The 25,036-nt window shown below is 44.2% G+C and overlaps 1 protein-coding gene across 1 annotated transcript; it reads right to left on the reverse strand.

Annotated features, from left to right (window-relative positions):
* Positions 1–2,396: 2,396 nt before the first annotated feature.
* LOC102026921 (cytochrome P450 2B4-like) lies at positions 2,397–17,971 on the reverse strand. The gene is made up of 9 exons (XM_005413999.2): positions 17,763–17,971; positions 12,587–12,749; positions 12,294–12,443; positions 10,870–11,030; positions 10,177–10,353; positions 9,483–9,624; positions 8,117–8,304; positions 7,787–7,928; positions 2,397–4,003 (listed from the first exon to the last, which is right to left on the reverse strand). Exons 1-9 carry the CDS (start codon positions 17,931–17,933, stop codon positions 3,813–3,815), a joined length of 1,485 nt encoding a protein of 494 aa, XP_005414056.1. The 5' UTR covers positions 17,934–17,971; the 3' UTR covers positions 2,397–3,812.
* Positions 17,972–25,036: the final 7,065 nt, after the last annotated feature.

The following is a 25,036-nucleotide window of genomic DNA, read 5'->3' on the forward strand; positions in this document are numbered from 1 at the left end:
TGTGGGAGACTTTTCTTCTAAGCATTTCTTCCTGTGCATCTCTCTCTCTGTGACCCTTGTTATTTAGGTGTCTGTCTGGCATGCACTTTCTTTGTGTATCTGTATCACCTTTAGTCTTTCCTCTGATTCTTCCTTTGGTACTGTGCTGCTTGCTCTCTTTGCATATGCCTTCTTCCTCTAACACTTTGTGTCTTCCCTGACTATTTCGATCTTTAACTTGTTTCTAAATCTTTTCCTTGAAGTTTCTCTGTCTAAACCTTTGTCTGTAGCCACAGCTTTTCTTTCTTGCTTCTCTCTGTGTACACCTTAATTCTTCCTCTTTTACCTCTCTTACTCCCTCTTTTTTTGAGAACCCATGGCTGCATCACTGTCTCTGAGTCTCTGTCAGTCTTGCTGTCTCTCTTTAAACCATAAACTTCTGGACTCTCTACCAACCCCCGTGGGCTCATCCTGAGATTTCCTCAGCTCCCTGCCAAACGCTCAGTGCCTCCTTGATTGGTTCTTTGATGCTCCACTTGCCGATCCCAAAGTTGGTCATGGTGCTCACACAGAATCGCTGGAGGACTTTCTATCGATTTCCATTGGCAAAGGTCACACCTGATAGTGAGGCATGGAGAGAATGCTGGGAGAACTCGTGTGATGGTCCCTCCTTTGTCCCCTCATGTTCCTCCAACCTCTACTTACCAGTTCCCTGGAAGATGTGATCAGTTATCAGTGTTCTTTCAAGTGAAACACTTGAAAGAATCAACAACTGGGAACTCATCCTACTGAATAGTTTCTGCACATCTAAAGAAATCACCAGCAGAGTAAAAAGATAAGCCACAATCCTAATCCAAAGATAAGCCTCATCCTGATCCACCAGGGCTTCCCTGATCACCTCTTATCTACACAGGATGGCAGCAGTCTGAGACACGAGGTAGATTGTGAACACGTCCCCATATTTCTCCCGCAGCTCTGAAGAAGGGTCCACATCTCACAATCTCACCTGTGGGAACGTTTCCACTGTTACACTTGGATCTTAGCTTCAACTGTAGCCTGAGTTTTCCCAACTTCAGACCCATGAGGAAGAGCAGAGACTTGGACTCTTTGTCTTCTTTCAAGCCCCACAAACAAGCCCTTCCTCTAGTGTCCTTGTCTCTTGGCTCTACCAAAAGCTTCTCAGCCTCAAATTTTATTATTTGCACTAATTCCGCACATCCAATCTCTAGAACCTCTCCTTTGCTCACCACTGGAACAAAATTTAAACCCTCAAATCTATGAAAATTTCTCCTCCAATTTACTCTCTCTCTGTCCATTCTGAAGGAATTCTAGAAGCTTATGTGAGTGGTCCTGAGGGGGGCTGGAATTATAGAATTCCCAAATTCATCTGGAGAGTCCCACCCAAAGCTGGATCCTCAAACTGCCCTGTTACCTGTGAGCTCTGTGTACTTTTTGCCACCACTTACCTTGTTGGTGCTTCTCTTCCCATACCACCTGTTGGAAGGATTTGAAAAAACCCTTGGAGAATATTAAAAAATGTTCCCCAGGAATGGTACAGGCCAAGGTCCAAGTGGAAGGCTGCCATCCCAGTGGGGCAGCCTCTGATTGAGAGTAGCAAAGGACAATCAGGATGAAGAAGAAGATGAAGTCACAGAGCTCCATGGTCTTCTCTCTACCAACCATCCACACTTCAGTCTTCCTTGAAAAGCAGGTTGCTATAGTTGTTGTTTTCCCTCCTTTGGTTGGTGGAGGATTGTGTGCCAGGAATCTATCTTGGCAGAAACCCTGGAACGTCTCCACTAGATAGAGTGAGCCCAAAATTTCCAGCCCTTGCAGAAGCCCAGTGTTCAGCATACCAGGGATGAGTCCCAAAGCCAGCCACCCCTTTACAAGTGACTGGCTAGGAAAGTCTTCATGGGCAAAACCCCCAATATACAACAATTCTCTTGGGAAAGTGCAGGACGTGTGGATGCTGCTTCCATAATGAAGGTGGTTCTAGCCTCATCTTCATGAGCAAATGTTATGCAGGGCAAGATATCAAGAGCAACTGGAGTGAGATTTGCAAACATCGGGCCCTTTGAGGATAGGAATTTTTTTGTTATCAATAGGAAGTGAGACATGGAGAAGGTGACATGCTCTGAAAGGAGAGGTCTGGCTCCATTGGAAGGAGGAGGTTAAGGGGTAGCTGGTTTAGCCAGTCTTTCATCTATTGATTCATCAGCAAATGTTTGCAGCAGGTGTCTTAGGCCACACCCTGCCCCAGGTGCTGAAAACTGAATAGTGAAGAAGACAACAGGTTGACATTTCAAGGAGCTGGCATGGAAGTGTTGGAGGTGCTCTCACAAAACGTCTCCCTGAAAAGGCCCTAGGGACCTGACAACGGATAGGTCACACACAAAATGGCAGGGATCACCTTCTGACAGGGGGATCAAGTTTTCCAGGTTTATTTGATTCTCAGGAGATTTAAAGCAAAATATGAGGGAATCCATGGTGCCAGTACACAATCACACAGTTCAAGTGGTGGAGTCCAAGCATGCCTTCCACAGAGGAAGAAAAACAGTGCAATGCAGCTAAGTAGCAGAATGAGGGAGGCCAGAGGCAGCATATGACTGCAGTATTTAACATCATAGAACCTTAAAAATGTTATGTCAATATTTTTTAAAACAAATAAGCAAAACATCACAGTTTGTATTATTCCATTTATATGAAACATCGAGAAGACCAGAAGGCAAACCACTGAGACAGACATCAGATTGGTATTTCCAGGGGCTGGGGAAAGGAGATCAGGGAGTGGCTGCTAAATAAGTACAAGGTTTTGGGGGAAGGTGACAAATATGTCTGAAACTAGAGTGATATGGGTACTGTAACGGACTTCTTGGGTCTCTTGTTGTACCACAGGAAGGAAGAGTAGGTTATGAGGAAAATAAAAGCAAGAGACAAATGCTGGGTTAGGTGATGGCAACCTCTTACCTGATGTGCAAGGGGACCTAACATCAACAGTAGGAATGTTTATTTATACTCTTGCTATGTTGCCTAGCAACTATTTCCAGGCAGGATGCTTTTTCAAGACTGAGATGGTGTGACTACTTGAGGCACTGTGGCTCTGTCCTGCCCTCACACATGAGATCAATTTCCAGCTCCAACCTCTCCCAGAGGTACCATCTTCTGGATGAACTATGTAGCACTTAATTGTACATGTTAGAATGGTCCATTTTATGTTAGGTTAATTTCATCTTCATTCAGTGGTGCAACAGTGAAGAGTTTGAGCTTTACACTGGAGGATCAATCTGCTCCTCCACTCACTGGCATTGTGACCTCAGACAGCTGTTGCCATTGTCTGATCTCTCTTATTCATCTGTAAAATGGGCATGACCCCGGCACCCATCACCTGGGGCAATGGAGAGGCAAATTTTTACATAGAACTATTTAGCACAGAACATGGAACACAAGGAGGTGACAAACACAGTGTGTGATCATTCCTAGCAAGGAAAAAGTCATTCGAAGTGAGCTGTATCCTGGGAGGCAGAACTCCAGACGGCCCTTTGGGGCAATTTGTCACTTTTAACCCCTAACTGCTTTATATTTCACAAAGAAGGGGCTTGATTATTGTTGATCCACTTCCTAACTTCTGCACCTCAATTCACACAAGAAAGGAATCAACACAGAGCTTTAGAAAAACTGCAGCAGTATGGAAGGAAGCCTACAAAAATAACTTTTGCATGGGGGTGGGGGAAAGATGCTGGTTCACAACAGATTTCTTAGATGCAGAAAGTGAGCTGTCATTCTCTACAGTTAGGCACTTAATGAATCTGCAATCGTTTATTCCTCTCCCCTCAGTCCATCTTGCGGGGCAGGAAAGAAATCTCGTATACTGGGGGTACTCTGCCAAAACCAACCTCCTGGGGAGTGAAGTCAATGTCCTCAGGCGGCACTGGGCTGGCTATGGAGAAGTTCTGGAGGATGGTGGTGAAGAAGAGGAACAACTCAGCACGGGCAATTCCTTCCCCAAGACAGATACGCTTCCCTGTGGACACAGAGGATCACAGGGTAAGCCAAGGTGATATTCTTTGCGCTGTCATAGCTCTAATCTTAGACACCTGTGGCCATGGTACAGGCATAACCTCGAATCAGTAATTAGGAGTGGACTTAAAGGAGGTTCCTAGTGCTTCTGATACTGAGCAAAGATCTTTGTGTGGATGTTCAGTGTTCAGTAGGAGTTAGGAGATACAGAAGTTTGTAGTTTTATTTGATTTCTAAAGGGTTCAGTGGCCCTATATGAGATAAGGACCCATTTGTGGGCATGTGTAAGTATAAAAGTATGTGAACATGTATGAAGAAACATTTTTGGTGTCCATTTCTCATAGGAGGAGACTATTACCCATCTCATAGGGCTATTGTGAGAGTTAGGTTACTATTCATAGGAACTCAAAGTAATACTAAGTTCATATTAAAAATCTATACTCTAGTAACTGTTTTGTGTTTTTTTCCTGAGTGGGAAGGTGTTTCTGGGATTATGTGCCTTTGTGTGTCTATCTGTCTTTTTATCTCTGTCTCTCTTTCTCTGTGTCTATCTCCTCTCTTTTCTTCTTTCCTTCCCTCCCCTTTCTCCCCGCCTTGGTTGTTTTCTGGTCTCTTCCAAGAGCTTCAAGCATGTACATACAATACACTCATACTGTACATAAAATTATAAATGAGACCGATACACAGGAGGTGTGATTTATGGCCCCAATGGTTTCTCAGATGTGTAAGGAATCACACTACTATTTTAGAAATCTTGGGCTTGGGGTGGAATGAAGGAAAAGGGAGCCTCAAATTCAGGCAGATGCTCAGAGAGACTGCCCCCTACTTCAGTGCTTCTTCATCTGCAAACTGATGACCTTGAGAAAGGCCTGTCAAGGATGGGTTTCAGGGCATACCCAGTGCCTTTCAAATCACTGGGGCATTGTACCTGCATGGAGGTATCTGGTGAAGTACCCACTTCCCTTGGATGCATCCAGAAATTAGGAAACATGGGATTAGAATTACTCAGGGAGGCCCTAAATTGGTTCTTGCCCCTGGAACTGGTACTCTTACCCAGATTTTGCCAAAATACCCTGATGCCTTGTCTGCATACCCTGTCCATCTGTGTTTATCCATTTGAGCAATTTTTGATAGCTTTTTCATTATGCTCCTTTGGCGCGGTTTATCTTTCTTTCATCCCAGGGTAGCCTGCATTTGTTTTTGTCTACATATATCAGGCCCTGTTTCTATGTCTGTCTTTTATTTCCCTCTTCTCATTCCTGTATTCTGCCATCTTAACTCCTTGGCTATATTTGGATCTGATTCATTCTCATTCAATCTCAGTCTCTGTTTCTCTCTCTCTGGCCCTGGACCAACTCCCCCACCATGTTGTCTCTTCTTTTCTGTCTCTTTGCCACTATCTCTCCCTGTATCATTCTCATATTTCGCTATTGCTTATCTATCTGCCCCTGTCCTTTTTTACATCTCTGTTTTCTATATACTGAGGGTAGAACTTATGAGTGCAGGAACCGAATCTCCTCCAACCACCCTATGTCTCCCAACTCTCACTGAAAACAAAGTTGGCCATTGCACCGTGTCACTGAAGTCACTGATAGAACTCAAGGCTAAAGACTTGTTACTGAGGAATTCCTTCCTCTCAAACGATAAGAAAATTGGACATTGGGGTTTTCCCTGGAGGAAGCCTGTAAATTTTGGTGTGAAGCTGCCAATCTGTACAGAAAATTGGAACCTAACTCAATATAAAAACAAACTATGGCTGACTTGAGATGTACGCTTGGCACAGGTAACCAAGCGTCAGCCAATCTTAGCAGTCATGCTTCTGACAATCACAGGCTGCAAACTGTTCAGAGAAATCCACACAAAGCAAAACCAGATAAGATTTTAAGAACACATGTAACCTTACCATGAAGTTCCAGATCTAAAAACATTGTATTCAAGTTGGAGGAAAGGGAACTGAAGCGATTGTCTGGTTTGTTTGATTTTACATGGTTCACATATTAAGTGTACAGCTGACCACCATCAACCTGGTAAGTTTGGCGAGCATGAGGGACATCACAGTGCAACTCCTCTGCAGCAAAGTCATATCACTTTTTATTATATTTTAATCAGATAATACATTCAATTCATACTTTTCTTCCAGTAAAAGAACTTTTGAAACTGAATGAAAAATTTGTTTTTGAGACAGGGTCTCGTGATATACTTTAGGCTAGCTTTGAACTCACTTTATACCTCAGGCTGTCCTTGAACTCACAGTGATCCTCCTACCTCAATCTGCTGAGTGCTGGGATTACAGGCACGTGCCACCATGCCCACTGAATAAATATTTTTAAAATGCACAAGAAGCTAAATTACAAGAAATGGAAAATTAAGAGCTATTTTTTCACTGTCTATATTCTAAAATATATATTTATAGCAGTACAGATATTCTCCTGCTTTATCAGGGTGATATGGACAGATGCTAAAATAAAAATTTCTTCATCTAACAATATTGACCCACATCGCTGGAGGGAAGTAAGGTTCATGCAAAAACAGCCTGAGAGAACGGTCGTGGTGGTGCAATCCCAACACTTGGGTGGCTGAGGCAGGAGGATTGCCACAGATTTGAGATCAGCTTGACTACATAGTGAATTCAAGGTCAGCCTGAACTACATAGTGAGGCACTGTCTCAAAAAAAAAAAAAATCGAGAAAGAGAGAGACTGAGAAATAAACTAGTTTTCAGCTGTGTTGTGCTTTGAGTGTTGCTTTATAGCCTAGTCCTGAATTTTAATTTACCTGGATAAATTTCAATTTAAATAACTTTGGAGAGCTGGTGGCCCAGATGGTGGTAGCAAATAAATATGAATTGTGTTTCCTCAGTTGAAAAAAAAACAAAACAAGCCAGAGTACACCACGGGAACATGGACAGATGAATGTGTCAAGACCTTCCCGAAATCCTCATTTCTCTAGGAAAACCCGAGTTCCTCTCTTAGCCCTCTAGGCCCTCCCCAGCTAAGCTCTTCACCCGGTCCCCTTTCCTAAGCTACACACCAGAGCTTTTTTGTTTATAAAATGCATCATGACGATTCCACATTCAGTCTCTTTGTCTTTGCGGTTCCCTCTCCCTGAGATGCTCTTCCCAGTGCCTGATCAGTACTCACACATGAGGCTTCAACTTAGAAGTCTGTTTCTGAGATAATTACTTTTTCAACAAACCACAAAATTAGTCAATATTTCCTATTTTGTTGCCCCAAAGCCACCTTTAGAGCACCTGTCATGACCAAGAATAGTAATTGCCCCCTACAAGAATATACTTTGTCCCAGGCAATCCTAAGTATAAGGTGAGCATTAACTCATTTAATTACATCATCATTTGAGAACTGTTTGGTGAATGTCCATCTCCCTTGCCATACTTTATATTACCTGGGTCAGACACTATGTGATTTGCTTAATGCATTATCATTAGCCTCCAAGGGAGTACTGGCTTCAGACTAAAGCTAATACATGAGGTTTGCTTGCTACTATTTTCATTGTTGTTGTTGTTCTTGCTGTTGTTGCTGTTGTTAGTACATGTTTGCAGTATATGCAGTTTGCCATCATCTTATGGAGTGCCAAGATGTGCCTTCAGGAGATAATATCTCTGCTCAAGTTTCCTCAATGGCTGCAGTGAAGGTGAACTAGGATACTTGCGTTAAAGCAAGGGGAACATAACTAAAATGCTCAGTAAACAAGTGCATGCCACCCTTTGTCTGAAGGAGAGAATGGGAACCACCCTCCAGTATCTGGGACAGGGGTACTGGACCAACTTACCCATGGAGAAGGGAATAAAAGCTTCACTCTTCCTCAGTGCCCCCTTAGCATCCAGAAAGTGATCAGGGTTGAAGGTGTCTGGTTTTTGAAAATGATGTGGGTCATGGAGAGCAGTGGACAGGATTGGGTATACTTCCGTGTCCTAGGATACATTGCAAGATCAGAAGGTATTACTATTCCCTGCCCTCCACATGCAAAGACATAAGTAAATAGATACAACAAAACAAAACTGAAAGAAGGTTTCCCTGTTGAGAAGCCAGCAAGCAGTTGAGATGTGGGTTAAGAATCCAAAGAGGCGCAAGAAAGATGTGGGACACCAGCTTGTCTCACCTTGGGGAGGACGAACCCTCGGAAGGACGTGTCTTTGGTGACCACGTGGGGCACACCCAAGGGGACAATGTCCGCAAATCTCTGCATCTCACAGATGACTGCCTCAGTGTATGGCATTTTGGTTCGGTCATCCAAGGCTGGTGGGCGGTGTGAGCCAATCACCTGTTCAATTTCCTTTTGGACTCTCTCTGCACAGAAAAGGGGACAATGAACCCCACATCACAAAGACATTTCAGCAATGACTTTTTTTTGTTTGGACAGGTGAGCTGGAAATACTGTACAGAAAACTTTTATTCCATTCACACCTTCAAAGCAATCAGCTGTGGGAGAGAGCAAGAGGGACAAAATAACAAGAATTCGCACCCTTTAAAAATCTGTGAATGGTATAAATTATCTCCCCATATCCACAACTATACACACACACCACAGCTTTGCATGAATTTTATACGAAGAATTGAAAACTGCTCCTCTACAATCAATAAGAAATGAACCAAGGTTGTCAGTAGTTCCTAAAACATATAATAGCAGAAAAATTAATTCATGAACAACTGGATGATAAATGAATGAATGAATGAATGAAGGAATGGCTAAATCAGTAAATGAAAAGGCTGATGAATGAATGAGATGAAAAAATCAGTGAATAGGTATATGTATTTGATTTATCAATAATATATGGTTCAATTAATCTATTAATAAATGGTTCATAGAAAAATAAGTCAATAAACTCATAGATAATCATATGAATGCTAGATACAGAGAGGACTGTATAATGAATAAAGTAGTGAAGGTATGAGTAAATGAAGAAATAAGTGGAGGAAAGGCTTGAATGAAGAGTAATCCAGAGTGAAAAAATGTGTTATGAACTGAACAAATGAAAGAACGATGGATGAATGAAGCATGAATGAAGCATTGAAAGACTGTTGATAAGGAATGAAACCTTGTTCAAAGATAGATGAATGGGTAGATACATGCATAATTTAAAGAGCCAATGAATAAGTGAGAAGTATCAGTGTTCAAAGGATCAGCTCAAGTCAATTAATCCAAACGAATGGATAAAGCTATATGTTCTTCGATGAGTATAGATAAAAGAATCAGTAAATATACAGGTGAATTAATAAACAGATGCAAGAATGGATGGATTGTTCAGTTTCTCAGTGTGATAGGCAAAAACAGTAGAAAAACAGGTCAATAGATTTTTCACTTACAACTACATCCCCAGGACCAACTTAGTTGGTAGACTGTTCAAAGCCTGTAGAGCTCCTGGCACAAGTGCCCAAAGTTTTCTGTCACCAAGAGGTCCCCTCACCCCAACTCTGCAGCCCAAAGGGCATCACAAGGACTTCCCAACTGGATGTCCGTTGCCCACCTGTGATATGGGGATATTTGAGCAAAAACAGGAAGCCATAGCGGAGAGTTGTGCTGGTGGTCTCCGTGCCAGCAAAGAAGAGTGAAAGCGAGGTCAGGATGAGGTTCTTGTGGTGGAACTCAGTGTGCTGGTCAGACTTGTCCTATGTCCAGAGCAAGGCGACAGGAGAGGGTTAGGGGGTGCCGAAGCCTTGCTGCAGGAAGGGTCATCTGTCCCTCTGGACATGCTCCCTCTGTTTCTGGGACTCAGGCAGTCTGGCCTGCTTTGCATTTCTCTATCTTTGACATCCAGCTAGAAGTCTTTCTGTCTGTCTGTCTCTCTCTCTCTATTTTTCTTTATTCTACCTGGCTCTGTTTCAGTCTCTCTCCATCTCTTTGGCTTGTTTCTCACTTTTGGGGTTCCCATTCTTTTTCGTCCTCTAGGGTGTTTTATTGCTTCTTTTTGCCCTTTGCCCTGATTTTTTCCTCACCTAGTAATTGCCTTTCTCTTTCCCTCCCATTTCAGTTTCTCCCTCCTATCTTTTTCTGCCTTCTACCTCATCTGCTTTTCGCTTCTTCTCCTGATTTCCCTTGTCACATTCTGTCCTCCGCATCCTCTGATTTCCCCTCCCCTCTCTCTTTCCCTACCTCTTTCTCTTCCTTCACTTCACCTCCCCATCCTCCCCTCCTATCCATTGCCCTCTCCCCGATCTCACTTTGTCCATGCGGAGCAGGAAGGTATCGATGAAGTCTCTGGGGCTGCTGGGGTCCAGGGTGTCACGGTGTTCCTCCACACTGTGGCCAATGAAAGTGTTGATTTCCTGCATGTTATTGTAGATTTCCCTGTGTGTGCCAGGAAAGTGTTTCAGGATGTTGGGGAAGAGCTCAAGCACCTGCAAGAAAGAACGGGCAGCAAGGTCCACGTAGGCTCAGTTAGCAGATCGCAGAGGGAAGAAACTGTGCTGGGCCCCAAACCTCCATGAGAAAGCCCCATCCCTCCATCTCTCTCTCCTCTGAGTCTACCTCTCTCCTTCTCTTCAGGAACACACACGCGCACACACATACACACACACACACACAAACACACACCACTTTTGTGTCCCAGAATCTATCGCTATCCTTTATTTACCTTTCTCTGTCTTCTTTTCCTCCCTTCTCTCTTTCCCAAGCCTACATTTTCTTTGTCTCTTCCACTTTATTTCTGCATCCCCTTCACTCCGGTTTGTTTGTCTCAGCCTTTTGGTCCCTGCTCACTCTCTCTCTCTCCCTTCAGGTCTCAGAGTCCCCAACCTCTTTGCTCTCTGCACACTTCTCCCAGCCCTAAGCGGGTTTCTGGGCCCCCCAAAGCCTGGGATCATTCCCCCTTCCCTAGCTGCTTCCCTCACCCCCATCCTCCATCATTACCCCACCTGGCTGGAAAAGGAGCTGCCCAGTGAAAAGGACTTATAGAACAGGTCCAGCAGCCTCAGGAACTGGTGATCTTTGTAGTCAAAGCGTTTTCCAAAGACAATGGAGCAGATGATGTTGGCAGTAGCCGACTGAAAGAGGAATATGAGGTCCACAAGGCCTCCTGGGGAAAACGGCATCACTTCATGAGAGAAGATTTAACAGCCTGGTGAGCATTTGGCTGCTGTCCTGTCTCTGTGCCTGCTGTCACTCCATAATCAAGATAAGAATAGCAGTGAACTCTGACACTCCTCAGCATGTACTCTCTGCCAGGCTGTATTCTAAGCACTTCTTCTGTTATTTTAACTTAATTCCTCCACAACATTGTAAGGAAGATGTGATTCTATTATTCTACCCATTTTATAGATGGATGAATGATTTGTGGTTAAATGATTTGAATAAAATAACACAGCTACCCATTCCTGGGGCCACATTCAGACCAGGCAGCACAGAGCCAGAGCCAGTGCAGTTGGCCCCTTCCCTGCATCTCACCCCAGGCCCCTGCTCCATCTCTGTACGCTGATAAAGGTAAGGCCTGGAGAAGAAGTGCAGCATGTCCAATCCATTGCTTGTGCAAGTTTGAAAGGCTCGATCACTTCCTCACTTCTTTGTCCAAGTTCAAAGCCCAGTCACTCCCCCTGCATCTCTTCCCTCCTCCAGGGCTTCGGTGAGAAGGAGGGAGGCTCAGAGCCCAAGGACCTCTGGTAGGTATGGTCCTCCATCTCTCTCTGTCTCTGTCTCTCTCACACTCTCTCTCTCTCTCTGTCTCTCTCTCTCTCTCTTTCTCTGTCTGCCTCACATATCTACTCTCACTCATTTATAGACTATTCCCTGACACTTGGCTATGCATTTCTAATTTCTGTCTCACTTTCTGCCTTTGTTTTTGCTTCCTCTCTGAGTCTCTGCCACCCTTGTCTCTTTCTCTTCCTTTTGCTCCCTCTATGTCTGTCTCTGCCTCTTTCCTGTCTCTGCCTCCGTCCATTTTCACTCTCAAGTCTCTCTATCCCTGTTGCTTCTCCCCAGCTTCAGAATCTCCACACATGACAAAGACCTGGCAGGAATGAAAGAATGCTAACTGCGGAGGTGCTAACACAGAGTCCTGTCACCTCTACCTCCCTGTTACTGAGGATAAAACAGGAACTGAACATGCTTCGCAGGAGCAGAGCACCCACCTGCTCCTTTGCTCACTGCCTGCTCCACAGCACTTGTTCAAGGGAAGGAAAATACAGTTCACTATTTTCACATCTGCTGTTCCTCTTTTGCCCTTTGCTTTCTTTTACACAAGCAAGCCTTCTGTAAGAGCTTTTGACACATACAGTTAACCCATGAATTGTTTTCTCTGTATCCTTGTCTTCCTTTCCTACCCATCCCAACCCTCATGACTCACCCCGAGATTTCTGCAGCTCCTCCACCATGCACTGAGCCTCCTCCTGAATCCGCTCCTCCACGCTCCGCTTTCCCATCCCAAAGTCCCTCATGGTGGTCAACGAGAATCTCCGAAGGGCCTTCCAGCGTTCCCCATTAGCAAAGATCACCCCTAGTGGTGTAAGAGAGGCATGGGTTAGAGGGGAAGATCAAGGAGGTGAGAACCCTCCCCACTCTTTTCCTCCCTTCTCACACTCAAGTTCCCCAAATCCCAACCCCCTTCCCACCCCATCCCAATGCCTTTGAGGTCCTCACCATATCCCTGGAAGACAGGCTCCATGGTAGCAATTGTTCCCCGGCCAGAGAAAGCCTCAGCTTGGTCCACCAGGGCCTCCCGTATGGCCTCTGGCCCACACAGCATGACTACGGGCCTTGGCCCCAGGTACACGGTGAACACATCTCCATATTTCTCTCGGAACTGCCAAGCATACCCACAGAGGTTGCTATTAGTCAGTATATGCACCAGGAGTTAAAACATTAAAATGCTTAAATGCACATTGGTAATTAGGTGCCACTCACAGGATCATCAGTCCCTTTCAGGGAGATATAGAATCCACAGACATGTAACATCATCTGCATTTCTCAAAGCTAAACATAGGCACACTTAGCAAGTTCACTACAAAATATTTGCTCAACAGAAATGTGTACTTGCTCATTAAAAAAAGTCTTTTCCCATCCCAGCAATAACTCAAAAGTCAGGGGTCTCATGAATGGAAGCAAGGCATGATTTCTACTGAGGCAAATTCTCTTCCCGTTGTGAACTTAATACAATGGTGAGACAGGCATAGGAGAGACACTTATATTCGAAAAGGGAGAAATAGGAAAGAAGGGGTAACTGGTCCAAAATCCAGCAAAGTAAACAATATTTTATGTTCATGATATATAATAGGCAACTAAAATGAAAACTTGGGTTGGGGATGTAGCTCAGTGACATAGTACCTTTGTGGCAAGCACAAGGTCCTGAGTTCAATTCTTGGTACTAAAAAAAGCTGAGCATGGTGGTGCAGGCCTGTAATTCCAGTACTCGGGAGGCTAATGCAGGAGGATCCTTGTGTGTTAACAGCCAACCTGGGCTACAAAGTGAGCTCAAGGCCAGCCTGAACTGCATAGCAAGTCTGTCTCAAAAACATAAAAAAATTTAAAAAATGAAAACTTATTCACTTGGGGTCTCCATGTATCCAATCAAACCCTATTAAGGGGAAGGGCACTGGGTCTATGGGCCCCAAAGCCAGGCAGCCTTTCCCAGGTCTTGACTAAGTCCTTTTGAGTTACACTCAGGGCCACCATTTGCTTGCGCTTTTGTTTACTCAAGTGCACATATTTACTGAGCCCTTACTGTGAGCCAGGCACTGTATTGGGCACTGTGCTCAGGGAAACGTAGCACTGCCATAGACAGCACTAACAAGGAGAAGCAAGTGATGCACAAGAGCTCATCGTGGCCCCCATGCCATGATTTCACACACCTGTAGCCCCAGGACTCAGGAGGCTGAGGAAGGATAATAGCAATGAGTTGGAAAACAACCTGGCCTACAGAGAAAGACCCTGTTTCAAAAAAAAAAAAAAAATAGAGGTTATCATAGGAGCCTGACCATGTCTGAGGATCAAGAAAGACTTCTCTGGGTAAATCATACTTGCCTGGATATCTAAGAAACCCCAACAATGAGTCAGGGTGGCTGGACACTAGGCAAGGGACAGTCCATAAAGGATCTCATTTGCCCAAAGCTTTTCCTGCGGGGAAACTGAAACATTTGCTGCAAGGAAGAATGGGCAATGCTGGGTGTGGTGGTACACACCTGTATTCCGGTACCTGGGAGGCTGGGGCAAGAGAATAGCTGTAAATTGGAGGCCAGTCTGGACTATGTAGTGAATTCAAGGCCAGCCTGAACTACAAACCCAAATTCTCTAAACAGTTCTGAAGAAAGAGATGTAACAGGGAAGTCCAAAGGAAAAGCAAAAGTAAGGGAGGAAACACCAAAAAATAAAGTGGGCTTTTGTTTCTTTGTTTGTCTTTTTGAGTCAGGATCTCTCTATGTAGTTTTCGTTGGCCTTGAACTCACTATACAGCCCAGGTTGATCCTGAATTTGAAGCAATCCTCCTGACTGAGCCTCACATGAGCTGGGATTATAGGTGTGTATCACCATGCCCAGCTCAAAAATAAAGTTTCAAAGCTAAGATATATCCAGGGTCTCATCAAAAAAAGACTACATAAGGCAACACTTTACAAATAAGTGCTTTATGCCCAAAGTTGTTTTTTTAATGATACTGACATAATGCCCTAAAGAGCAGCATTTTAATATATAAAATTGTTAATTTGACAAACGTTTTATTTTTTCAAAGAATTCATGTCCATCTTCAATTCCTAACATCCTCAGTCCAAAATTATTGATATTCTGCCAACATGAAAAGGACCCAGAAGCATCCCTAAACCTTAAAACTCTCATTTCACTGTAGCATCATCTCAAGCTTGACTGTAAATTTTTAAGCATTAGTACGAAATTGAAGAAAGTTGATTGCACAGTCCAAATGTGAAGAATTGTTGGGCACTCTGGTTGTCTTTGTTCTTCTGGCCTTGCCCAACTCGATTTCACCCTACTCCTGACAGTTCATTGTGGTAAGTACATTGACTTGAACAAGAACTGTCCAGCACATTAGTGAAACACAGTTCTGGGTGTGTCTGTGGATGACTGGCATGTAGCCCAGCAAACGGAGGCAGGAAGACTCACCCCAGATGTGGTAGCATCAACCAATAGGCTTCTAGCCTGCACTAAATAAAAAGGGAAAGAAAGAAGTTCCTGTTTCAGAAGAACTCCGGTCTTCACCATTGCCTTTGGAAGGCAGTCTCCAGTTTCTTCAGTCTCCTAATGAAGTCCTCTAATGGCACTCTACAATGAGCTTCCAGACCTTCCACTTTTGACTGATGCTGCATCCTTAATCCTGGTAATACCCACATTAGGACAAAAGTTCACCCAGCCACATTCCAGACACCACAGCTGTGTTGGAGATCAGCCCTGGCCTTCCTGAGCCACAAAGGAAAGCCTCCAGAGAGTACTCTGAGATGAGTACCTGCAAGCCCAGTACTGGTGACTCAAGAAGCCTGGAATTGAGCTGGACCTCACCAAGCCAACCTGCCCAGCAGCACCTGTATTTGAGTAAAGCTCCAGGCTTCAAACATGATGTGCCTGAGAGATCCATGCTGGTTGTTTCAGAAGATCACCAAGCATTTAGTCTTCTCTCTGGACCAGTCACCTCTCTCTTCTTGACTGTTTCATGTGCATGGTTTGGATATGTTTGTGTTTCCCACAGATTTATATTTTGGGAGCTTGGTCTCCTCATTGCCCATGTTGAGAGGTGGTGGAGCTTTTGAAAAGTGTGGTGCAGTGGAAGGTAATTATATCCTGTGGGCCAGGCCCTTAGAATGGATTAATGCTGGTCTTTGAGAATGAGCTATTCCTTAAGAATGGAGATTGTTACAAAGCAATGCCACCCCCATACTTGGGCCCTGCTGGCATGTTGCAAGTTCCCTTTCTTCTCTTGTACCATAGGAAACTCTCACAAGTTGTTGAATAGATGGTAGTGCCTGGTCTACAACTGTCATCCTCTCAGACTGTGAGCTAAGTAAACCTCTTTCCTTTATAAAGACTCAGCCTCAGGTGTTTTCTCACAGGAATAGAAAACAGAGTAAGTTGCCATGAGGCTCTATTTTGCCTACAAAGCTGGACCACATTATTGCTTACTGCTCCCCTCACTTCAGCTAATTCCTCATGTTGGTGCCACAGCTCAGTGCCTGCCTCCTCTCCACTGTGTGTGCCATGCCCTCCCATTCACCTGGGCCTATTTCCTCACCTTTCCCAAAGTCCATCACGAATGCTTTCTTATCCTTGCTCATCCTCACTCCTCCAGGCTTTAAGAAGATGTTTAAGTCCTGTCTCTTATTCAAAGCCTGTCTGGGCCTTCAAATGATCTTAACACTCCTTTTTCTTTCTTGTGTTCATTATCATCCACAAGTCAGTCCCAGTGCCATCCCTGGCACCAAAAACCAAAAATAAAGAGATGATATTATCAAGAAATAGAGCATTGATCAGAAAAAAAAGCTATTGATAACAAAGGACTAAGAAGCCCAGGATTCCCAGAGTGCGGGCTCCACACAAGGAGAAGAGGACAAACGAGCTTGATGTTACTGTCAGTGCCCCAGCTCTCCCAACACAGTCAGTGTGGATTAATTATTCATGATTACAAGTAGCTGATCTGTCCAGTGTGGTAGCATAATCATGCTGTCCTAGCCACTTGCAAGGCTGAGACAGGTGAATGGCAAATTCAAAGCCAGCTTAGGCAATTTAACAAGAGTCTGTCGGGCTGGGGATTTAGCTCAGCGGCAAAAGCGCCTGCCTGGCAAGCGCAAGGTCGTGAGTTCGGTTCCCGGTACCGGAGAAAAAACCAAAAAAAAAAAAAAAAAAAAAAAAGATGTTTATAACAAGAGTCTGTCTTAAAATAAAAAAAAGGTTCCAGCTGTAGCAGAGGGCAGAGACCAGGGTTCCATCCCCACTACAGCAAACAAGTACATAATAAAAGTAGATCATGAAACATGAAACCTTGGCTGCAAAGCAGTGGCAAAGAGCCTAGTAATTGCCGGATTCCGTTTATGATTGATAAACATAAATAACTTTTTTTTGCACTATATGGCTTTATTATGATCTGAAGTTGCTGAAGTATAATAAAAATTTTCATACTGAACATTTAACATGCAACAAAGGAGCCTGACATTGATATGTGTCTATGCTATCAGTGAAGAAATCAAGATATTTTCCCCTGTTTTATTCATACTTTACTAGGGTTTTTTTTGGGACAGAGTCTCACTATGTGGCCCAGGATGGCCTCAAACTCATGGTGACCCTCCTGCCTCAGGCTGCCCAGTGCCAGGATTGTTAGTATATTTGTGGTACATAACAAATATGTTGATCATGGGGAACTGGTATATGCAGACATCACATCTTGATCCGGTTTACTTCCCCTTTCTCTCTCCTCCCTCTAAACACTGTTCACTGCCTCTGTTTTCTCCCTCTTCCTTATGTTTGTACTCAAAGGGACGCAGGTCAGTCTTTGTTCTCTATACCGCTACAGGCAAAATGTTCTTGACTGGTGCTGCTGCCCTTTTTCTCTCACTTCTAAGTAGACACCCAGCATGCAGCAGAAGACAATGAAATTCTACACCTGAGGCTTACACCCAGACCATTCTATATGCCCTGTCATCCTCTCCAAGGACAGTGTCTCACACAATTCCACCAGAGGCAGAACATCTATGACAATCTGACCCCATCCCCCAGGAGTCAGGATCACATCCTTTACACACTGATCTCCCCACCCAGCCTCTGAGCCCAAAAGGAGACTTTGCTCTTCTAGCCCACACTGGAACCCCACCCATCTGTGTCTCACCTGCAGGAATGATTTGAGCAGCCCTTTTCTGTCCATCTGCAGCAGGTTCCCCAGCAAGGGCAGAGGACGTGGACCTGGTGGGAGACGGCCATGGGTCTTTGGGTGGCCCCTGAACATGAGAAGTAAGAGGCCCGTGAGGAGAGCAAGGACCAAGAGGACGGTGAGCCCCATGGTTCTGGTCTGACTGCTGTCCACCCCTCTGAAGCCTTGTGCTGAGCCTTTTATCCTCAGCCTTCGTCCTCACCCAGTTATGCAACTTCATCCATTCTCCGCCTCCTCTCTCAAGCTTTTCCAGGGATATGATTCTAGAAGAGAGTTACCAGGCAGCCATACTTTCTGTTTGGGCTGCTGGGTAACCTGCTCACTCCCCAGCACTCTAGCTCCTCCTTAGATGTTGGCAGAGATCCTGGGAAAGAGTGGCCAAGGTGCTCAAGAGTGTATGTCTGGTAGCTGAGTTCATGTGTTGTCAATTTTCTGTGTGCTTTTGTCTCCTTCGTTTAGTCTGTCCAGTTTCGTTTGCAGCTGTGTACACTTGGATGCTTTTTATATATGGAGCACTCCTTTATATGTCAATGTGAATGTGTGGTGAGGTGTTTCTGTGTGTACCAGTTCAAGTGTGCTCTTGTGTACATTCTTGCATGTGTGGGAGCGTCTGTGTATTTATTTGGTTTCACATGAGAAGTTGTGTTTGCATTTGAGTAGCAGAGTGGTGGGGACTTCTGCTCCTGTTTGGGAAACCCAGTAGGGTGCTCACTCCCAGCAATTTAGCCCCCCAGTACTTGTGGTGAATCTGCATGTGCTGGCTGTGCTTGTGTTGGCATAATTGTATGTCTCCTAGGCACGCTTTGTAAGGCTTGCAGATATCCCAGTTTCTGCCCTACACACTCTGCTCTGTGACAGCCACTGGTGGGAGTGATGAGTGAAGTGGAAACAGAGGAGGGATAAGAAGTGCAGGACTGGTGAGACTCATCAGTAGAGGGAGGGGGAGGAAGAGAGACAGAGAGAGAGAGAGAGAGATCTGGTAGATAGAGCACCGGGATCCTCTTGGTATGATTGCTCCCATTAGTGCTGGGTGGTTCCCACCAGGCCTCTGGCTGTCTTTGTAGTGCAGAAATCTCTGGCACTCTCTGTCTGTCAGTCTTTCTCTCTGTCTCTCTCTTCCTGTCTCTCTGACTCCGTGTCTGTTTCCCACTCAGATCGTGAGGTCCATTGTTCCTTAGTCTGTTGTCTGCTGTAACAGAATACTAGAGATTGGGTGACTGACAGTGAACTGGAATTCACTTGGCTCATGGTTCTGGGTGTGGAGAAGTTCAAGCCTTTACAATGGCATCTGTTGAGGGCTTTTTGCTGCATCATAGCATTGCTGAAAAGCACAGAGAATGCCTCAGGTATGTTGTCGGGAAAAGGAGGAGTGGAACTCTCTCCCTATCTCACTCCCACAGTGACACTCTACTCATGAGTCCAGAGCCCTCCTTAGCTGATCAGCTCTTTTTTTAAAAAAGTGTCACTTTGTATGAGAATGTAAACAAATAAAATCACAATGAAAATTGGTATGGACATTCTTCCAAGAACTACAAGTAGAAGTTCTATTCGACCCAGCTATTCCCCTTCTACATATCTTCCTTAAAGAGTTACAGACATCACGTCATAGTGATATAAGCATATCCATGTTTATAGCAGCACCTTTCATAATAGCTAAATCTTGGAAACAGCCTATGTCCATCAACAGAGAAATGAATAAAGAAAATATGGCATTCATCACAATGGAGACCTACTCCGGCATAAAAAAGGACAAACTAGAGACATTTGTAGGAAAACAGATGAACTTTGAATCCCTAATGCTAAGTGAAATGAAGAAAACACACAAGCTTCAAAATCACACTGTTTCTCTTCCATGAGAAACCCAAAATATGAACAAAATAAAAGATAAATAGTAAGAGGGTCAGGGATATACCTCAGGGGCACAGCACCTGCGTGGCAAGAACAAGGTCCTGAGTTTGATTCCAGATACGAAAAATAAATAAATAAAGGGAATGAGGTGAGGTACGGGAGGATAAGGAGCAGCAGTGTCAGTTTCGCCCTGTTAAACAAACTTCACCAGGACTCTGACCTCCACAATTGAGTCATACTGTGTTGATCCAGGACAGAGGGCAGAGAAACGCAATCTTTTAGAGGAGGAACCTGTACTTTTCTGACCCTGGAGTGGTGCCACCACAGACTTTCCTGACCCCAAGACCTTGCCCACTCTGTGCTGCGTCCTCTGATACTGAGAATGGCTCTTCATTGTAGCCTGAGACTTCCTGGTAGAAAGGCACAAAGTACTTTACACAGAGTCCTCACACTTTGAAGGATGTATTCTTGTTCTCCCCCAATATCTAGATGGAGACAGTGAAGCCTAAACAAACAGAGAGTTTTACCCAAGGCCACATACCAGGTGAGAGATATGTTTATCAGATGTGCTAACCAAAGGCCACATGTGGCCACTAAACACTTGTGATAGCACTGTCTCAGTTACTTTTCTCTCATTACTGAGACAAAATGCCTGACACTCAGAATTAAGGAAGGAAAGGTTTATTTAGCTCACAGTCTGTGGAGGTTTCAGTCCATACTCAGTTGGCTCCAAGGCAGGGTTGCCCATGGCAAAGGGCAACCTTTCATGGTGGTGGCAGAATATAGCCAAAGCAACAAGAGCAAAAGGGAAGAGGAGTGGTGGCAAGCAGCCTCTTTCTCTCCCTTACATATACAAACTATCCACCCCAGGGTGGCTGTACCAATCATACCCATAGTCCCAGCATTGCATCAAGGATCAATCAAAAAGTATAAAAGCCCACCACATGACTGCATGAGGCTTGGAGGGGAGGGGACATCCAGACAGAAACCATAACAGGGACCAATTCAATTTTTTGGTTTTTTGTTTTTGTTGTTTTGTTCTGTTTTGTTTTGTCTTGTTCTGTTTAGTTTAGTTTTGTTTTGAGACAAGGTCTTGCTATGTTGGTCAAGCTGGCCTTGAACTGACTTTTAGCCCAGGCTGGCCTTGAGCTCCTAGTGATCTGCATGCCTCATACCCCCATGTACTGGGGCACCACCATATCCAGCTGAATGAAACTGTAAACTTAATTATTATCTATAAAACTTGACAATTCAGCTATTGGAAAACTTACGTAGGTTTAGAAACAATTTAGGGATGTACATTATCTTCTTCATTGGTAGACTTCATAAAAATCTAAGTACAAATCAAAGATTTCTATAGAAAATGTAGAGTCCATATTATAAACATGCTATAATTGCAAACGCACACACCAAATTTCAAAGGCATGATATTTATTGGAAAGATGTGGTGAGAGGCAGAGGCAGAAGCACATACAGGAAGAAACTCAGAGACAGACAAAAATGCAAAGATAAATGAAGGGTAAAATATAGAGACAGAGGCAGAGAAAAGGTGCCAAGAGGCCCTGAGAGGGAGGCACACACTAAGGGGCACAGGGGCCTACAGGGGTGCTTGTTGCCTCCCTGTCACTGAAGCTGAGACCCATAGCAACCCTATCTACCCAACACAGCCACCCCCATCTCATCAGGCTGTAAGTGTATTTTAAAGACACTTTATTTCCTGTATTGGCCTGACTTCTCACCATGGTCTTGCTTGCCTGAGTTTAAACTTCTCATGGGAACTATCTAGCCCATACCCTCTCCACAAGTGTCTCCTGTGGCTATCTGTCACCAGAAGCCCTGAACTAAAGTTGTTCTCTAACTCAGTCTTAAACAATAAACCCCTTCCCAAATGGCTCCTGGTTCAGTCTTCTGAAATATGGCAGCTGCTTCACTGGATTTCTTGTGCAACTCTAACTGTTGTGTGGAAGGAGTCACGTTTGGACAACATTCCCACGCTGTTTGTGCAGTTTACAATGGCCATGGCCTTTTCTTAGGGCTACTGCTGCTGGCCCAGTCACTTGTTTGTCCCTGTACCTGCAGACCCTCCACTTACCTTCTCTCTTCCCTGGCACTGAACTCATCAATGATCAGCTCAGCTGGTAGGTAGACCAGCACCTGTGCTTCCCCATGTTAAGGGAAAACAAAATGTAGAGCAGGCTTGGAGTTTGTTGGCAGCAAGATCCAAGGCATCGTGTCCATGGGCTCCAAAACCTCACTGTCTTAAAGCTAGCTCTGACTGTATATGTCATCTTGAGCAGAGAGTCTGGTTAAATCTGTCCTTTCATCCAGTTTTGAAGTGAATTGTTTGTTTCAATTACTATTGACTTTGAGGAGTTTTTTTATATATTCTACACTCACATACTTTTTCAGATATATGTTTTTCACATGTTTTGTCCTAGTCTTAGTCTCTGGCTTATCTTTATATATTCTTAATAGTGTACTTTGAACAGCAACAGTTTTTTAAAAAATTTGATTAAATGTAATTTGTCATCATTTCCATGTGCAAACCACAAATCTGTGCAAACCACAGATTTTATCTCACGTCTTCGTTTAGTAATTTTATAATTTGAAGTTTCATCTAGGCCTCTTGACAGTCAATTTTTGCCCAGAGTGGCAGATACGAATCATACTTCCTCTTTTGCCTTCGTGACCTGCAGATATTACCTTTCTCCTTCATCTCCCCTGTCATGGGACAGCCAAAGACACAGAAACGGTGAGAAGAAAAGCAGAGAGGATGACAAACATGCAGTTGGTGAGACTCAGACGCAGGTGTGTCCCACTTGGAGAGAAACAATCAGGTGTGATCTGGGAGCACCAGGACACAGCTGTGCAAAGCCTGTCTCTCTGGGACGCCTGTGTCTCTGAACAGACACTTCTCTTCATGTCTTTTTATAATCTGTTTCTCACTGTCTGAGTGCTCCTTTCAGTTCCTCATGACCCAATTTCTATCACCCACATGTCTATATATCTCTTTCTCTCTTCTGTGTGTCCTCTCTGTCTCTGTCTGTCTCTGTCTCTGTCTCTGTCTCTGTCTCTCTCTGTCTCTGTCTCTCCCACCCTCCCTTTCTCTTTATTTTTCTCCAAACTCTGAAAACAGAAACACAGATTGGGGTCCAGTGTCCACCATCCGCAAGTCTGTCTCTGTCATCACGGAGATACCCTATGTGCTTGAGAGGGATTCCAAGGCAGTGCTTTGTTTGAGTCTGACAATGAAAGCCATGAACCCTAGCCTCTTCATCGATTCCTCTGTCGCTCTAAGATAAAGACAGGCCGGCAAAGTGCATCTGCTCAATCCTGGCTTTGGAGGGCTGCCATCACAGATTTTCCTGAACCTAGGACCTTGCTCTTGCTGTTGTGAATCATCTGGCACTTACTGTGTGCCCTTGTTCCAGCCCTAGAAAGCCTGCTGGGAAGGCATGAAATGCTTTACACAGAATAAGTTACCAACTCTCATGTTTTTAGGGAGATATTGCTGGATTGCCTACTTTTTAAATGTAGAGAGTCAAGAACAGAATGGTTGAAAGTCTTACCTAAGTCACACAGTGGGTTAAAGCTATGTTTTCCAATATGGTAATCCCTTTCCATAGGGGATCATTAAACATGTAACATGTGGAATGATCAATCAAATTTAAATTTGATTTAGGTTTAATTTTTAAAGTGGATGCCCAGTTCAAATATGAGAAAACTTCCAAGAAACTTTAGAATGAATGAGTGTGGAAGTTATCTTTTCAATCTGTAAAGTTCATGAAATCTCACAACAAATCAAAGATTTCCAAAGAACATTTAGGGTTCCAATTAAGACATGCTGTAAGGGCAAAAACTACCAGATATCAAAGCTATGGTGTAAAGAACTATGTGTGATGAGAGGTTGTACTCTTCACTTTCCCGTCACCTGGAGATGACCCCCGACACTTACAGTTTAAAGGAGAAGAGGCTTATTTGGCTCACAGTTCTCAGTGAGTCCACAGCTGGCTGGTTTCAAGGCAGAAACACATTGTGGAAGGGCATGGTGGAGGGAAGCTGCTCAGTGCATGGCAGCCAGGAATCAGTGGGAGAAGGGAGGAGCCAGAAGGGGCTGGGGATTTAGCTCAGTGGCAAAAGCACCTGCCTGGCAAGTGCAAGGTCATGAGTTCAATTCCTGGCACCGGAAAAAAAACAAAAACAAAAAAAACACACACAAAAAAGGGAGGAGCCAGAGACAAGAATGTACTTTCCGGGTCACACTCCACTGACCACCACCAACCAGGTCCCTGCTCCTAATAGCACACTGACCTATGGAACTCCTCAATGGATAGATCCACTGATGAGTATAGCATCCCATGATCCACAATCCTCTGTACTCGCTGGGGTTCAGAAGACATTTTAGATACTATCATAACAGAGACAGGGGCAAAAAGAGGGAGAAACTCTAAACAAGAAATTGGGAGAAGGACATGGGGACATGTTATAGAGATAGAGGCAGAGAAGATGGACCAAGACTTACAAACAGGAGAAGGACTGGACAGCAAGACAGAGGCAGAGACTCAAAGACACAGGGAAAGACATGATTTCAAGGTCTTGGTCAACTTCCTTATTGTAACAAGGTGGCTCCTTGGGGAAGTTGAGCTCAGCAGGGTTCCCCAGGGTTATTATCCCTTCCTAATCCTTTTCATATCTCTCCTTTTCAGCTGGCATACCTGATGATCTGTATAATACCCCTCCTGTATTGTTTACTAACACAAAGATTAACTTACTGTGGAGTTTCACCTGATGTCTTATTTAGGGAAATACAAGAAAGAGGTGCGGAAGGTTGAAATCCATTGAGAAGTTCCAGCAAAGGAAGAAGAGAGTTATGTCCTGCATGGTCAAGACCCCTCCAGCATGTAGCCTTTATATTTGCCTCGCTGTATCTCCTCTCCCTCCATATGAAACCCGTATACCCCGCTGAGTTTCCCTGACATGCAGCTTTGTACTAAGAACTCCTTTCTCTTCCCAACATTGCCAGACTTTGGATAAACCTGATTCACTCTCACCAAATCTTTTCTCCCTAGTGTTAGCATTTAAGCAGTAAACTGTCTGGACCTTGTACTTGGTAGTGCTGCCCCTGCATCTGAGGGACTCAGAGGGGCCATATTCACCAGAACCTACCTGCGCCATATTGTTGTACTGCTAATAGTCTTAAAAGCTGTCTGGTGGGACTGGCATCTGTGAATATGACACCAGCTAGCATACGTGCTTGGTTTAATTATAAAGGCAATGAAATTGAAAACAATAGTATGAATTTAAAAGCAAAAGCTTCAGTTGGAAGTTAAGAGAAGAAAGGGAAAGGATTCTGGTTTAAGCAACTCGTGGGGTCACATCTGATG

The sequence above is a fragment of the Chinchilla lanigera genome, unplaced genomic scaffold (genome assembly GCF_000276665.1).
Source record: "Chinchilla lanigera isolate Chin_1 unplaced genomic scaffold, ChiLan1.0 scaffold00177, whole genome shotgun sequence".
Classification (NCBI taxonomy): domain Eukaryota; kingdom Metazoa; phylum Chordata; class Mammalia; order Rodentia; family Chinchillidae; genus Chinchilla; species Chinchilla lanigera.

What these genes read in the sequence shown, in the direction of transcription:
- LOC102026921 (XM_005413999.2), bottom strand. Translation starts at nt 17,933, where the DNA reads ATGGGGCTCACCGTCCTCTTGGTCCTTGCTCTCCTCACGGGCCTCTTA. An exon ending in GCCTGTCTTCCAGGGATATG is followed by an intron (nt 12,444 to 12,586) that starts GTGAGGACCTCA and finishes TTACACCACTAG; the next exon opens with GGGTGATCTTTGCTAATGGG. An exon ending in CAAATATCCCCATATCACAG is followed by an intron (nt 8,305 to 9,482) that starts GTGGGCAACGGA and finishes TTTTCTGTGCAG; the next exon opens with AGAGAGTCCAAAAGGAAATT.